Below are 16,888 nucleotides of genomic sequence, written 5' to 3' on the forward strand. Positions count from 1 at the left end.
GCTAATGAGATATGATGGTAATATCTTATTCAAACTTCTCTATGTGGAAACTACATCACGATGGGTGGGCTTGGAAAATAAATTTGATGGGCATGTATGGACAAATGCTACAACTAGCAATATCTTTGCCTTTGCTAGAGTAATCAGACAAAGAAAATGTGCGAGCCATTTACAGTGTGTAAATCCTCTCTGTTCGGGATTCTCGGGAACATGCCAAAGAAATGAGTTGCATTGGTAAGGTTGTTTGACCAAAGTTCATGAACCAAACTCGACCAACATTCAAGCTTGTGGGAGCTTGAATTGTTTATTTTGCAATGTGCCTCCAATATGTATTTCGACATGTCCATGCAAACTATTGCTATGTTTTCCTTCTGGGGAAGAAAACAAGTGGATCACAAGAGGGGTCATTCATTTGGGCTATCATTTACACCCTGTAGGAGAAGGTGTTTTCTACCTAGCTATGAAGGATATTAAGGATAAGGTCCAATAATATGTGCAACAAGATGGGCAAGGACGTCCGAAGTTGTCTTTGCAAAAGACACTAGCAAAACAAATAGTCATGGAGTCAATTCTATCAAGTACATCTACTGGAGCCACAAAATTGTCCAAGGAAGACTTATATGAGCTATTTTGTTGGTTGGAACATGCTCTTGATACAAGAAAAATATCATGATGGAGAAAGGAAGTCAATGGAGATGTTGGGATGACCATTGATGGTTATGATGCTTTACTTCAACTTTAAAAAAAAAGCTTGTATGACTACTTCCAAAGCATAGTCTTTCCGGGGCAACTTGAGTTCTCATCTTTTTAGAGATGCCATATCTTCAAGATGTCAACCTAAGGCCTTGCAAGTGGTGTTGACCTAGCAAACAGAATGTGTCCAAGGGGAGAGCTTTCCATGTGTTGGGTGTGCTTTGATTTCATGAGAAGAATGAAGGATTGGAACAATATGGCTTGCCATGTTTATGATCCACACATACAGGAGTTGCAAAACAATAGCCATTGGGGATTTTAAGGTAGAGGACATAGAGGCCTAGACTTTGTTTTGGGAATTACTCAACAGGGTCAATGGAGAAGGAAGGCTATGGGAAAGCAAACTTTAGAGGATTTATGGCTAATGAGGCCCACACCAACTGGCATGCAGTGACGGCCATTTTCAATGGTGATCCCAACAAGATTATTTCTGACAGAGAAAGGTCATGTTCCTTCCATTGGGAGAAAGTCTCCAGCATCATGCCAAAAATTGCATTCTCACTCACAATCAAGAAGAGTTCAAATTAAAGTGTAGACTTTGGAAAAATGCTCCCTCAGAGCAAGCCGTTGAGTTTGAGTTGTAGGCTTTGAGGTGTTGGTTGAAAGATGGCTATGCAGATAATTTGCAATTGCCAATGCTAGAAACTTGGCTTGTGTGGTGTCATGCAAGAGTTGGGCATTGGGGTGAATATATGATTGAGGTAATACAAAACTAAGATCCATAAACTTCAGTGGTATCGCTCTTGGTTTTTTATATCCTTAAGTCAATGTGTATGGTTCTAGGAGAGGCAGATGGTATGATTTTGTGGTGATAATGTAGATCATACATGGACTCCATCCAATATTGTTGAAGATCATCCTAGGAGGTTTCCTTAAGAGTGGTTGGTTGCACGGGGCACTAATTTGATAGCACAAGAAATACGAGAGCTTGAGCAAGGGGTATTTAAGTTTAAATAGGGAGCTGGTAGAAGATCAGGGCTTGCTAGAGTGGAGAGTTTGGATCCGACCACTACAAGTTTAGATGTGAGACCCTTGCATCATGGGAATAAACATGTTGTTTTGACAAAGGCTGTGACAAACGCCCAAACAAGCATAGCATTAGATGCCAATGTTACTTCTGCATAACATGACTGCGGAACTATTGTAAACAGTCCTGGGAATGTATAGATTAAACCCAAATCTAATGCGAATGATCAAGGAGGCTTCAACACATGTTAGAGGCCATTGCCAAGTGCATTGCCAAGCTCGAAGGAGCATGACATAGCCATCACTAAGAGGAGTAGGTGTGCTGTTGTGATATACTATCTAGATCAACCAAAAAAATGGCACAAATTTGCTTATGTATGCTTCTGCTACTGTGCATCCACGCGGCCTCAATGGTAATGATTAGAGGCTCCAGGGGGTGCCCAGGGAGGCACACAACAAGCCTCAAGTGCCCAAATGCAAGAGGGAGCAAGATACAAGCTCCAAGGGTTTGAGCTATGGCTGCCTTGATTGACTGCAACCTGAGAACTGAATAAAAGCATTGAAAGAACACTTTAATACCTCTGTGGCAATGCCTTAAGGGTGCCTCAATAGGCCAGGAAGGTGCTCAGGAAGTCGGGGAGTGATGGGAGCTCGGGAAGGTTGGCTATGGCGGCCGGGAAGGAGACCCAATGCTGTAGGTGTTTGAATGGAAGCTAAGAATGCCACAAACCAAGCTCGGGAAATTGGGAAGCCTTTCTCTGATACCAGTTGAAAGGTGAGAAGGATCGAAGCTTGCTTGGAAGTGAGCTATGGTAGAGAGCAAGAGCAAGAAAGAGAGAGAGACACAAATGGGAACTCCAATAGTCACAATGTGTGACCGGGCCTTCCTTTATTCAAACTGTCACTAAAAGAATAAAGAATAAAGTGACGATGACGGGCGCTCGCCACCTGCAGTGTGCAGTGGCGGGTACTGTCAGTGTAGTAATACACGGGCAGCTAGGTAGAGGCACCTTTACCCCCAACAAGATTTTCGCACATTGGCATTATTTATTTGTAAACCTTTTTATCACCTTTATCTCTCTCTCCATATTACTCTATCACCACATAGATAAAGTATCAGTGGTACATCTCTATGATACTAGGTCTCTCTATCATTGTTTCACCATCGAAACCACTGCCATTGAAATCACTTATCTCTCTCTCTCTCTCTCTCTCTCTCTCTCTCTCTCTCTCTCTCTCTCTCTCTCTCTCTCTCTCTCTCTCTCTCTCTCTCAAAATGCGGTGGATCCCTCCTCAATTCCGAATTAATGAAACCCTACCCTAGTTGCTAAGCTGTACCCCAACTAATTATTCTAGTTTCGCCGACGAAACTAAGAATTGTGATACATTTGTTTTCTATATTTGATAAATTTGTCTAATGTAATACAAAAATACATGATAATCCTTAACTTCATCTCATGAGTATTTCATTAGATTAAGTAAATCTTGAATAAATTGATTCAACATGTCAATGTATAAGTCAATCTATATATTCCATTTGGGTAGTTTCTATACATTTGCATGATGTCCAATCATATGTTTGATGATACATATGTTAGATGTTTGTTTGGGTAGTCTATACAACTCATGATACATATGATGATGTCCATTTATAAAAGCAAATAAAAAAATAACCTTAGAGCACAATGCAAGGGCAATAATTAACTGATAATTATTTAAGCAAAGCAAGCTAATAGTTATGAATTTGGTGCTATAGAGAGCAACATTGATTTGGAAAGATGGCTTGACTATGGGGGGGACACATACATATAAACATACATACACATACGTGCACATGTGTGTGTGTGTGTGTGTGTGTGAGAGAGAGAGAGAGAGAGAGAGCTTGGTTGAGACTTCATCTCCTACACTCTGGTATATATTATCATTCTCTTCCACTTATCTTAATTTTTGGGAAGAGCTTGAAGTCATGACCATTAAGAGAGAGAGAGAGAGAGAGAGAGAGAGAGAGAGAGAGAGAGAGAGAGAGAGAGAGAGAGAGAGAGAGAGAGAGAGAGAGAGAGAGAGAGAGAGAGAGAGAGAGAGAGAGAGAGAGAGAGAGAGAGAGAGAGAAAGAGATTGAAAACTTGAAAGAAGCTTTCCTTCTCCTCTTATTTCTTCTATGTTGGTGGGCCAATAGGCATGTTTTTTGTATTAAAATAAGAACTTGCGGGCATGTCTAGAGTTTCATGTCTATAGATGCACCACGCCTACAAATTAGATGCAATTATAGCATCATTTATAGGGTGCATATAGCCCCACTTATAGCATCGTTTAGGTGACTATAGCCCCACGCCCATCTCCAAAAGCCATCGCGCGACGAGGACTTATAAGTGGCCTACGTATCATTTGGGTGACTAGTCCCATGCCATCATTTGTGTCATTATAGCGGGGACTTATAGAATTGTGGGTTTCGACAATGAAACCCTCCATCATGCCCATCTCCAGAATCCGATTCGTGCCATTGAGCCAGTGGACCTTGCATGTTTCATCGGTGAAACAACTTCCACCCTTGCACCACCATCTAAACCCAATCAATTCATCAGAGTCGACCTATTTTTCCGGCAAAACAACTTCCAGCAAGGCAAGATTTCAACATGCGAAACTTTTAAAGTTGAATTTCTTTGTGTATAGTCATGTTTCTTTGTTCAAAGGCTTCACAAGCCAGCAAAACTGTCACTAAATTGATTGCTTATTATGCATTCTCTATTTAGTAAATTTATGCCAATAAATTAATGACTCAATTTTCTTTAAGTGTTAATGATGATCTAACTTCAACAGGATGGTTTTTAAACTTGACCAAATATCTAGAATATCTACGGCTAGTTCTAGTGGTCATAAAGTCAGTATCTATGATAGCTTCAGGTTCAAGTATTTCAGTCTCTTCATCTAACAAAGGTGGGTTTTCATAAACAGGGTGTACAGGTAATTGGCCTTTAAAGGGTCGTAATAAACTAATGTGAAAGGTGTTGTGAATTTTCCAGTGTGGTGGTAGTTCTAACTTAAATGCATTGTCATTGATTTCGTGAATGATCTTAAATGGTCCATAGAATCTAGATGCTAATTTCACAACTGGGTGTTTATCTACACTTTGTAATCTACGTTTTTCTATTCTTAACCAAACATAGACATCAACTTTGAAATTCATGGCCTGTCTTTTCTTATTGGCTTGTTTTGTATATGATTGCTGGGCTTTGGCAATCATGTCTTTAACCTCATAAAAAATAGTAGCGTGCATGTTAGCAATATCATCAGCACTCTGAACTTTATTTGATAAAGATGCAACAGGTGTAGACAATCTATAACCATAAATCACTTCAAACAGTGCTTTCTTTGTAGCTGTGTGTGGTGTATTGTTATATGCAAACTGCAGTAAATGTAAATGTGTATCCCATGTTTGTGGTTTAGAAATAGTGTAAGCATGTAAAAGATCTAAAATAGTACTGTTAGTGGCTTCTGTTTGTCCATTAGTTTCAGGATGAAATGCAGATGAGAAATCGATCTTTGTTCCTAGGTTAGCAAACAAAGTAATCCAAAAGTTATTATAAAATCTAGAATCACGGTCAGAAATAATAACTTTTGGTAATCCATGATTGGTGAAAACAGTTTTCAAAAACAATTGTGCTGCCTGAGATGCTGTTAAAGTTTTCTTGCATGGAATGAAATATGCTTGTTTATTAAACCTGTCTACAATAGTCCAAATCATATCATGGTTAGCTTTAGTATTAGGTAAACCAGTAATAAAATCCATAGAAATCTGTTCCCATGGTTTTGATGGAATAGATAAAGGCATAAGTAAACCATACTGTTTACCATTATGTCTCTTAACTCTTTGACAAACCAAACATTCAGAAACAAAGTTAGATACATTAGTATCCATATGTGGCCAATAAAAATCTTCAGTCAATGTACATAAAGTAGATATGATACCTCTATGACCTTGATATGGATGACAATGAATCTCATTCAAAACAAAAGATCTAAATGGGACTGTAACACATAATCTCTTTTCATAAAACATGAATCCATCATTGTAAGACAGTGAATCAATAGGAATCCAGTTATTTCCAACTAATTTATTCCAATCAGCATGAAAAGTAATGTCCTGATGATAAGTATCTTTCATAGGGGTTAAAGAATCAAATGATATGACAGAGATATTATGAATAGTCGATCTTCTACTTAAAGCATCGGCTATTACATTTTCTTTACCTGGTTGATATTGGATAAGGGGATGAAAACTCTGAACAAAAGCTTCCCATTTGATATGTCGGTCAGATATTTGGGGTTGACTAAGGATATGTCTAATACTTTGTTGGTCAGTCTTAATCATAAACTCAGAACCCATTAAGTAATGTTTCCATTGTCTTAAAGCTTGTACAACAGCTAACAATTATTTATCATATGTGGAATATTTAAGTTCGGATGGTTTCAGTTTATAGCTAGAATAGGCTATGGGATGATTATCTTGCATAAGTACGGCTCCTATTCCAGATCCGCTAGCATCAGTAACTACTAAAAAGAATGGTCTATTAAAATCAGGTAGTTGTAATATAGGAGCATGGGTTAATGCATGTTTCAATAAATCAAAAGATTTCTGTTGATTATCAGACCAATGATAAACAATACCTTTCTTTAAAAGTTTAGTCAAAGGCAAAGAAAGTAATGAAAAATTTTGCACAAACTTCCTATAAAAACTAGCAAGACCTAGAAAAGAATGTAACTCATGCATATTTTTAGGTATAGGCCAGTTCAATATTGCTTCTATCTTCTTAGGGTCAACCTTAATACCTTCTGATGACACAATATGACCTAGATATTCAATTTCGGTTTGAAAGAACTCACTCTTTTCCGGATTGGCATACAATTGATTATCTTTCAACAACTTGAAAACCAAAGACAAATGTTCATAATGCTCTTTCTCATTTTTACTGAATACCAAGATATCATCAAAGAATACTATAACACAATGCTGATATTTCAAAAATATGCGATTCATCATTCTACTAAATGTAGTAGGTGCGTTAGCCAATCCAAAAGGCATCACTAAAAATTCATAATGTCCAAATTGTGTTCTAAATGTAGTCTTAAATATATCAGATTTATCTAATCTCACATGATAATAACCAGATTTAAGATCTATTTTACTAAATATGGCAGAACCTTGTAGTTTATCCATAAGATCATCGACCCGAGGAATTGGATATCTATTCTTTATAGTAATCTTATTTAGGGCACGATAATCAATGCACATGCGATAAGTATTATTATTATTCTTTACCAACAAGACAGGTGCGCCAAATGGAGAACTACTAAGTCTAATTAATCCTCTGTTTAATAATTCCTCAACTTGATTTTGAATTTCTTTCTGTTCGATCTGGTTATGCCTATATGGTGCTTTACAGGGTGGTTGTGTACCAGGAATTAAATCTATTTTGTGGTCTTCAGGACATGAAGGAGGTAGTCCAGGTGGTAGATCTTCAGCAAAACAATGTTTAAATTGTGCAAGGAATTCTTTATGCCTAGGGTGCATATGTTTTTCTTTAGCTTGAAGTTCATGCACCCAAATTAGATAAGATTTATTACTTTTGCATAATGCACATTTAGCTTGAGTATGAGTAAGCAATGGAAAATTATTGGATGCGTGCATACCATACAATGTAATGTGTTTTCCTTGAAAATGAATTTTAAAGGAATGTGTGGAATAATCTATGTCAGGATTATGCTGATGACGCCAAGGCATACCTAGGATAATATCACTGGACTGTAATGGTATAACTAGAAAATTCCTTCTTTCAGTGTATTCACCAATTTGAATTTCTAAATCATGCACCTCTTGTGTTCCATTATACCTTGTGCCTAAGAATGTTGCTTTAATGCGATAATGCGTAGGAACAGTTTGTAATTTCAATTCTTTCACTAACTTTACAGAAATAAAATCATGGGTACTACCATCATCATGCAAAATAATCTTTTCTTTTCCATGCACTAAACATTTCATTGTCAACAAAGAATGTGGAGTTGGCATACTTGGTAAAGTATCCGAAGGAGTAGTAATGTCATCCTCATCTTCCATAAAGTCAGGCATTTCCTCATGTTCTTCATCTTCCATTGCTCCAAGATAGTTGATATGGACAAGTGGCTTCTTCGATTGGCAATTGGTTGCTAGATGTCCAGGTTTATGGCATTTGTAACACACTATAGGTTTGGCTTTAGATACATTGTTTGCAATGGCACGAAGTCTAGGAATATTAGGATTTGGCTGTGAGGATGGCTTAGGGTTTTGATTGGAATTTGATGGCAAAGCAGGTGGTTTTGTCCAAGACTTACGAAAAGATGATAAAGGAAATCGACTTTGATTGAATCTTCTAAAATTTGAATTGAATTGCTTAGAACCATAGTTACCATTTGCTTGAAATTGTTGTGGACGCTTGTCTCTTCCTCGAATCTTTACTTCAGTGTCATGAGCTAAAGAAATTGCATCTTCAAGAGTTACAAGCTTGAACATATTGACTTCAGCGTAGTAATGCCCAAGTAATCCAGACATATACTTGCGCTTATGAGTCGCTTCAGGTACGTCTTCAAGCATGCGTAGTTGGAGTAAGGCATTCCAAAAGCATTCGGTGTACTGGGAAATAGGCTCACGATCTCTTTGAAGAAGAAGGTCCCATTGCTTTATGGTTTTTTCATGAAATTGTGGAGGAAGGAAATTCTGCATAAACTTCTTCTTGAAACTCTCCCAGGTAGTGGGACAATCTATGCTCTTACGAACCACGGTCCACCAAAGAGATGCTCTATCCACTAAATGATTAGTGACATACTTGATTTTATCTTTTTCAGCGTATGCCTCTTCATGAAAGTAATCATCAAATTGACTGATGAATGCAAGAACAGTCTTTCCATCTCGAGTGCCATTGAAAGTACGTTATTTGAAATTTCTTTTACTTATCTTTGTTTCTTTGCGGATGGATTGAGCTTCGAGAGTCGCATCGATGGTTCATTGGATAAGATCTTCGGATTGTGGTCCATCTTTGTCGGTAGTCGATCGTTGTAAATTGGCCAATTGAACTTGCAAGGCTTGCCGGGCTCTTCGTTCTTCATCCAACTGCATCATAATTAAATCCAATTTTTGTTCCATGGTAGGTTCAGGAAAATCGCTTTCAGCCATTAAATCATCCATATTTTATTCCGTCATCCTGTAAAAATTCAAAAGACCTCACACTCTCAAAATCCAATTAGCGGGATGAGCATAGCTCAAAGTCGGGTATATAAGGCTTATAGATTTTTGTTTGGCTTTCACGGTCTTCGACTTTTGCGGTTGCGGGATTTAAAGTCTTTGTAAAATCTGCGTATGACCTTCTGCGTGTGCTGAAACTGGTTCAGCAAGTCTGCGTATGTGAACAGAGTCTTCCAGGGAACAACTTTGGAGTTCAGTGCTTCTGCGCAGGAACAGTCCTTATGGGAGTTTTTGGCATAAGTCAGTTTTGACCTGTTGAAACTTGCTGGACTTGCAGAGTAAGTAAGTTTGAACTTGGGAAGTTAGAGAGCCTTAGTAGACTTGAATTACTAAGAAGCTTTAAGCTTCTTATCCTGTCGTGGATTTTTAGGACTTATTCATGTCCTCGGCGGATTCATCGCCGCCCAGAACATACCGCTGCCGCCCGTCGCCGAATTTTAGGATTGAAGCTTTTTAAGCTTCTTATAAAGCTTACCAAGCTTTACTTAAAGCTTAAGAACTTTTAGATATGGTGAAGCTTAGTATTCTCTCTGTGGAAAAACGTCTTGAAGAAGAAGATGTTGCCGTGGTCCTCTGCTTTCTCAGGCCGGTCCTTTGCGATTAGAGGCTGTAGACAGAGGTTCTTGACCGCCAGGAATCCACCTGTATCAACCGTTCGCGATGAGACTGACTACAGAGCTTGATCGTTCCAGGAACTCCGCCTTTGTGCAAGATGGATAGCAATTGGAAGCTCTCGATCTCAGCTTTGCTCTGATACCATTGGTGCACATATCGGATGCTGTATGCTCGCGTAGTGAGCGCCGGAAGGTCAAAACAAAAGAACTCTACTTTTTGCACAAAACTCAAGGTAGAAAGCATGCATGACATGAACAAGAGACCAATTGGGTGCAAACTCGCCCCATGCCTTGTGTGAGCACTCCACAAAGCATGTATTTTATGTATTAATCATCTTCAAGCTCAAATAATAGCCCAAATTACAAAATAGCACGTTTTTGGCTTTTGAGTTTGCTTTAGCACAAAATAGAAATAAAGCTAATGAGCGGGCGCCCAAAGAGTCAGGCATACCCAATACAATGTCCAAATACAAATATCATAATCGTACACCCATGCGCATACAAAATAATAAATAAATATCCAATGCCTTAATAAATAGGCGCGACAAAATATAGGCGCCATGCCTAAGGTATGCGCCCATCAAAATATAAGTGATAACTCGAATACACGCTATCCTCCAATGCTTTCCTCCGCCACTGCTGCTATCTCTACACATCAACTGAAGCATTCACAATCGTTAGTAAAATAATACAATTAAACCGACAAAAGTGAATACCTAGCAGTCTTCAGCTACATAAATAAATCAACTGGTTAGAAATCAATCCTAACCTTAATTTATCACGAGTGCGCACTCTAAACTCATAAACGTTTATTAATTTAATATGTATTTTGTGGAATCACCCGCTATGGAATCACCCATGTACACACTAAATTAATAAAACGCCCGAAAAGGATAGGCGTCCCCATCAACTTCTTGCACAAAGACTCCACTTTGTGTATGAGCCTCGGTCAACAAAGTTTACGGAATCCATCGTAAAACCTCACGGAATCTATCGCGGCACGGAATCCACCGTGAAATATGCCTCCTGGCATCATTGATAGTTACCTTGGGACGATGATCAGAATTGAGGGCCTAGGACTTGAACTCTAATGCTTAAAATTGAAGAATTTCAGGGAGATCAGTTGTTTAGATAAATCAACAGTTGATTTCTTCCATTTTCTTGTAGTGGAAGTATGAATTCTCTCTCTTCAACATTCTCTCACCCAACATCTCTCAAGTTATCTCAGTAAAATCCAACCACTTAAGTCATCAAAGGTGGAAAAGTTGTTAATCTTTGCTACTATAAACCCTAATTTACAAGAAAAATTAGGATTTGAAAGCTAACTTGAGATGTGTGCTTAGAATTAAGGGCCTAGGACTTGAATTCAAGTAGCTAAAATTGATGAAAATTCAAGGAGATGCAAGAGATCAACCAATTAATCTCAAGCTTAGGGCTTAATTTGTTTCTCAAGGAGTAGTTTAAAGGTTAATCCCTAAGGAAACTAAGGGGCAAAATGATTTGAAGGCTTAGTAATCATCTATGACAACAACGATCACTTGCATTAGTGGAGAAGATTAGAGAATATATGTTGTACTCCATGCATTTGCAATGGAAGATAAAGAAATACCATAAGGGGCAACAATTTTAGGGCCAACAGGTTTTTTAGCATCCAAGATTTAAGTGGTAAATAATGATTTTTAATTTATGTGATTTATTTACATGTTGTAATTATTGTTAGATTAGGTTATTACCACCCTCTCTAAGGAGAAAGGTTGGTTTCACTTACCCTCTAAATAACTGCACCTAAGGATGTAGGTTCCCCCCCTAAATGCCTACAAGACCTTGTATCCCATGTAGTGTCAACCAGAGTGTAGGCAATATAAGACCGGTTACACACAGTAGTGGATGCCTAATTTCCAAAAAAACTAGAGTGTCCATTGGCTAACATGTAGCAATTTGATTTGCTTCACTTTTTTAGGTTTTGGCAGACACTTCTAGGTGGGGGATCTCCCTTGCCCAGGATTTTTTCCACCCCTACTAACTAGACAACAAGACCTTTATTTTTTTAAAAAAATTATTGTGCCTGACATCCAAGATGCTCATGTGAGGACTTTACTCAGCGAGACACGAAGAATTTGGTATACATGCCATGCAAACACTTATACTATGTCTTCATAAAGGTCTTGGGACTCAATGAAGTCGTGCATCAATTCATACACCAAGCAGCTCTTACTAAGGTGGAGCTGGCTCAAGCACTACTTCCAAGAGTTGGATAGTGCGCTTTTTGGTCTTGTGGATGGCCAAAGCTTTGAGGAAACATTTCCCTAAATGTTTTGTCATTTAAAAAAAGTATCCTTTCGTCTTAAGGGTTTTATATAGGCAGATAAATCACTATGTTTAAGGTATTCGAGGCTAGGGTATTTTTGAATTCAACATACGGCCTTTTCTTTTTGGACATGTACAGCTCCTTTAACGAGCTTTCATCTATTGTGTCCGTTTTGTTAGCTTCATCCCACGATATGGAATGCTATAAGAAATACTTTTGTAATGTGAACTTGTTTTGTTCATTGGGAGACTGAAATTAGTTCCTCATCTATGTTTCAAGATCAGACTATTTTCTTACCACCTTCTTTGTGAGATGAACATGGATTACACTTTTTTGTGTCATTATTGGGATGAGTTATGTGAGCTCTATGTGTGTGTCTTTATTATATTTAATTTTAATCTACAATTTTTATCTGTATATGTCAGTGATGCTCTAGAGGTAGGTATGTTAGAAGGTAGCTTGTTGCTCGAAATTTCATGCTCGCTTTTCTAGCCTTGCTCGATTTCCATTGCTCGCTTTTCTAGCCTTGCTCGGTTTTCATCGCTCTGTTGACAGGGAGTTTTAACATTAAACCTTTCAGCCATAAACTCCAGGGCCAATGCGAATGACACGTGTTAGTAAATGAAGACGAAAGAATGACGTCGTTCGTTCGACAGCGCTGGTAAGCAAAATACCTTACAAACATTCCAATTTCCATTGGCGCGCGCGCGCGACATTGATATATCTCTGAGAAATCCTCCCCGCCCTCCCCCACCGGGCACCCCCCCCTTCTCTCTCTCTCTCTCTCTCCGTCATCATCCACTTCTCCACCTGACACGAGCTTTCCAAGGACGGTACGTTCTCCATTTCCCACCAGGAGAGCCTTTACTTGCTCCCTTTCAAGCACTGTAGTCCGCTTCTGCACCTGCTGTTCGAAGGTTTTACGAAGACAGTTCCATAGGTTCGCCATTTTCAGGTTAAGAAGGCTTTCATCTTCCTCCCTTTAAAGTATCACCCTCAGCTTCACGTGATCGAAGGTTCTTCAAAGACTGCCTTGGCTTACTCACCATTCTGTGTTACAATTGATTTGAATGCTGCAAGATGTTGTGACATTAGGTCAACCTCCTCTTAAATTATATCGGAACTAGTGTCTTGTAAGCTTTCACTGCTTCTTGTGCCATAAATTCGTGGCTTGAACATGTGCTTCCTCTTCTTTATATAAGGCAGCTAGTTAGTGCTTCTCCCTGGATATTCACATTTCACATCTTGTATGCTGTAGCAAAACTGCAATATGGCACGTGCCGTCCGAAGCTTCAGCTACATGTGATAACTAAAATAAACGTTCAGACAGCTTGAAGTACATTCGATCAGGTAAATGTCCTCTAAGCTTGAAGTATATTCGATCAGGTAATTGTTCTCTAAGCTTGTGAATTGCTGTTCCCCCAACTTTGTAGGACATGCTTGTAAGGTAGAGGTTGGAACTTGAAAGAGATCGATCGTTGGCAGCTTTCGGAGGACATACATTATTGCAGATGCTATTTTAAGGAGACTGCTTATGATCCTGGACCATGGCACTGCTGTGCAAACTATTGCATCGGTGTTCTCTAGGGTCTGAACCTTATAATCTTCAATTGATAGGTACGAATTAGATCCATCTGAAACGACTTACGCTGTATGTAGCCATCAAATGGAGGGCGCCAGACTCTCATGAGGCTGAATGAGATTGAATATATATATATTTATTCAAAGCTGTTGAGCAATTTAACATCCTAACTTTAAACCTCAGGTCTGTTTTGATATTTGGCGAGCCCTTGAACTTGTAATGATGTCGAGGCCACCATCAAAAAGCCTTGGGAACCGTAGGATTGGCGCGCTGGAACCAGATGAAAATCGTTCCAGTGGTGTACTTGTCAACGGAGATGTTAATCATGTGGAAGAACAAAGTGTATATTCGAGGCCGGTTAATTACAGGCAACCTGAGCTTAGAAGGTTTCAATTCGAAGTAGATGTGTTAAAACGGACTAATGTTCAGATAAAATCGGGCCTAATGCAGAAAGGGGCGGATCATTCAGTCATGCCGACATCTTCCAAAACTGATGGTCAGCCTCCATTTCAATACTCATCGGCAGATGCTTATTCCCAGGCGCAAATAGATGACATCCCCGATCATTCCTCACAGGGGCATGCTTCTCATGATCAACAGCAACACTGTTCACATTTAAGAAACTCCAGTTTTGTAAGTTACAGAAATCGCAAGGCATTTTCCCAAAAGCCTAATCTGCAAGTTCAAAATCGCAGTCCTGACACCCAGCACACAGTGAAGCTTCAAACTTCTGGCCCGCCGACATCAGAAAACAACAGTCTTCGTGTTCACAATCCGGAAATGGGGGATTCTGCCTCTACTGGTCGTATGCAGCAACAGCTTACAACCATCAAAGAGCAGTGCGGCGGTTTGGCTGACAAATACAATGAACTGGTTGGAAAATTGCAGGACTGTCAGATTGCATATTATTGTTTGACGAAGCAAAACATTGAACTCGAAGTCTTGAATATGGAGCTTCAAAGGAGTCTGGAAATGATGCAGCAAGCGGGACGAAACTTTGTCGGCGTAAGTGCAGATGAATGTATAAGTGAATGTACACCAGGATATAATGCATTGTCACCAGTTGAAAGCTGTGCTGATCTGATGGGCCAGGTTGCTCTTCCACAAACTGCAATAGATCCTTATTGCAGCAGGAGTTCGAGTTTGGTCAACAATGTGCTCCCACATGAGCTACCTGCATATGGATTAGGTCCTGAAAGACCTTGCTCACCTCAAAACATGGGTATGCTGCGTGGACGATATCGACCGAGTGTTGTCTCTGCGGACGTATACGGTTCTCCAACCAGTGTTTTACAGGCACCAGATCTTAATAACAGAACTCGTACCAGTACTTCTACCGCAAGCTTCAATGTGACAGATGATCGCCATTACAGTACCGTCAAAGATAAGTGCCCTATTCCTGATGATGATAAGGATCATGAGGCAACCCAATCATCCACTTCGAGGGTGACTCCCCATGTTCCCAAAATGATTTCAATTCGAGCAAATGGAGGGTCTCTACAAAATATGCTGCGGGCCGGTCGCTTGTCCTCTTCTAAAGGATTTGCGAGGAGACCGGCGCCTCAAAGTGATAAAGCATCGACACCTCGATCGGCAGATCATATGGTTGAATGTCCTGATACAATGACTAGAAGCCCCAAACCTGCTTCTGCTACGTCGGCCTCAGCCGGTTTTATCCCGAAGCGTCCACAGCGAATTCGTCTCATGCGGCCGCTCGTCAGTACCAACGACGTAAGCAGCTCGACAGATGGAGCCAACTTATTATGATAACGTTTGCACCTTTCTTTCAAGGCTGCCTCTTAGTAGAAGTGCTCCATCTTGTTAGATCTCTAGCGAAAGCAGAAAAAACCTGCACTCATGGAATATGATCACATAGTAGTTCTGCCTATCAAATACATCAAGGAACAAAAATCAAAGAACCTATAACAAAGCAGTAGCTTGAGTGGGCAAGGTGATTTCAAGCATTGTTAATTTCTTCAGCACTTTGCAAGATTGTTAATTTGGCCCTGATCTCATATGCCAAAGCGTTCATTGGATTAGATATTCTCCAAAATATAAGAGGCTACTGAAATAGCCGCATTGATTAAAACCAAGTAGGGTTCTATATGTAAATTTGACCACATATAAACGCTAAAGAAGTTGCTCACAACAGGCGCTGATGATAACGTGAATTCTGTGCAGGTAAGCCGGCAAGATGATGACAAGATGATAGAGTGTGTGGCCTTTCCTCAGGGCATGTACAAGACAGAGCTGTGCGACAAATGGAACGAAGGAGGTTGGTGTCCATATGGGGAGAGGTGCCAGTTTGCTCATGGAAAAGAGGAGCTACGGCCAGTACTGCGCCACCCTTTCTACAAGACGGAGCTTTGCAGAATGGTGGCTGCCGGGGAGGCCTGCCCCTACGGACACCGATGCCATTTCCGCCATACACTCCTTCTTGAAGAAATTTTAGCTCTCCTCAGTTCTAACTAGTACTAACAAGAGTACCTGGCATTAAGACCTTCATAGTAACCGGCATTCAGACCTTGATCTGATCCTGGAGCAATTTTCATCTGCCGTCTTATATTCGCCCCTATATGATATATCTTTCATCGGGATTCAGCACCCATCAGGCTTTACTCTCAATACACTTTACGTATCGCAATTAAACAGCTCGTTTGAGTTTCCAATTATATTATTCTGCTTTTCACAATTAATCTCTTTATTTCTGTCCCTAGAGTTGAAGTGGTGCTATATGCTACTGACATGCCACGAGAGTGACATGCATCTAGAAAGGGGGTTAACATCCACGAGAGTGACATTCATCTAGAAAGGGGGATAATGTTAACCCCAAATAGAGAAGGTTATAAGTCTATAAGTGACTGAAAACTTTTCGTTTAAAAGTTAAACTCAAAGGGATAAACAAAGTAGTCAAGTGAGCAGTGGAAGGAGTTAATGGAGACCAATTAGTAGACAAAGAGAAAGAAACATAGCTATTTATAGCTTTAAAGGGTGCCGAAGATGAAGATGGTATATTTTTTGGAAAGTATTAAAAAAGTACATGTGCTAGAAGTTTGCAAGCTAAGTACTTACAATAAATAGCTAGATCTTATTTAATTATGATATAGTACATTTAAATAAAAAATGAGCCAAGCTCACTCTCGTAAATATTATAATTGATAATTAGAGTCATACTTTGTATTTTTGATTTTATGTTCATGTATGGATATAAGACCTACAAAATAAATGGATCTATGGGCAAGTCCACCTATCTATACTAAAGAGCCAAACACATGTATGAATATAAGACTTGCACAAGACAAGTCCATCCACCTATGAGAGAGAGAGAGAGAGAGAGAGAGAGAGAGAGAGAGAGAGAGAGAGAGAGAGAGAGAGAGAGGGGGGGGGGGGGG

At 39.6% G+C, this 16,888-nt stretch overlaps 1 protein-coding gene across 2 annotated transcripts; it reads left to right on the forward strand.

Moving 5' to 3' along the window:
- Nucleotides 1-12,777: 12,777 nt before the first annotated feature.
- LOC148019914 (uncharacterized) lies at nucleotides 12,778-16,121 on the forward strand. Of its 2 annotated transcripts, XM_087700851.1 has the most exons (6): nucleotides 12,778-12,869; nucleotides 13,173-13,264; nucleotides 13,348-13,531; nucleotides 13,680-14,501; nucleotides 14,589-15,227; nucleotides 15,678-16,121. In XM_087700851.1, exons 4-6 carry the CDS (start codon nucleotides 13,716-13,718, stop codon nucleotides 15,966-15,968), a joined length of 1,716 nt encoding a protein of 571 aa, XP_087556977.1. In that variant the 5' UTR covers nucleotides 12,778-12,869; nucleotides 13,173-13,264; nucleotides 13,348-13,531; nucleotides 13,680-13,715; the 3' UTR covers nucleotides 15,969-16,121. The 2 variants fall into 2 exon arrangements, with proteins under 2 accessions (XP_087556977.1, XP_087556976.1); XM_087700850.1 differs by having other exon boundaries at nucleotides 13,680-15,227.
- Nucleotides 16,122-16,888: the final 767 nt, after the last annotated feature.

Source organism: Lygodium microphyllum, chromosome 19 (genome assembly GCF_053477565.2).
Source record: "Lygodium microphyllum isolate KBCC chromosome 19, Lygodium_microphyllum_v1.1.10, whole genome shotgun sequence".
In the NCBI taxonomy this organism is placed as follows: Eukaryota; Viridiplantae; Streptophyta; class Polypodiopsida; order Schizaeales; family Lygodiaceae; genus Lygodium; species Lygodium microphyllum.

Excerpts from the sequence above, each read along its gene's own strand:
- LOC148019914 (XM_087700850.1), top strand. The coding sequence starts at position 13,716 with ATGATGTCGAGGCCACCATCAAAAAGCCTTGGGAACCGTAGGATTGGC. Across the intron at positions 15,228-15,677 it reads CGCTCGTCAGTACCAACGAC|GTAAGCCGGCAAGATGATGA; the intron begins GTAAGCAGCTCG and ends AATTCTGTGCAG.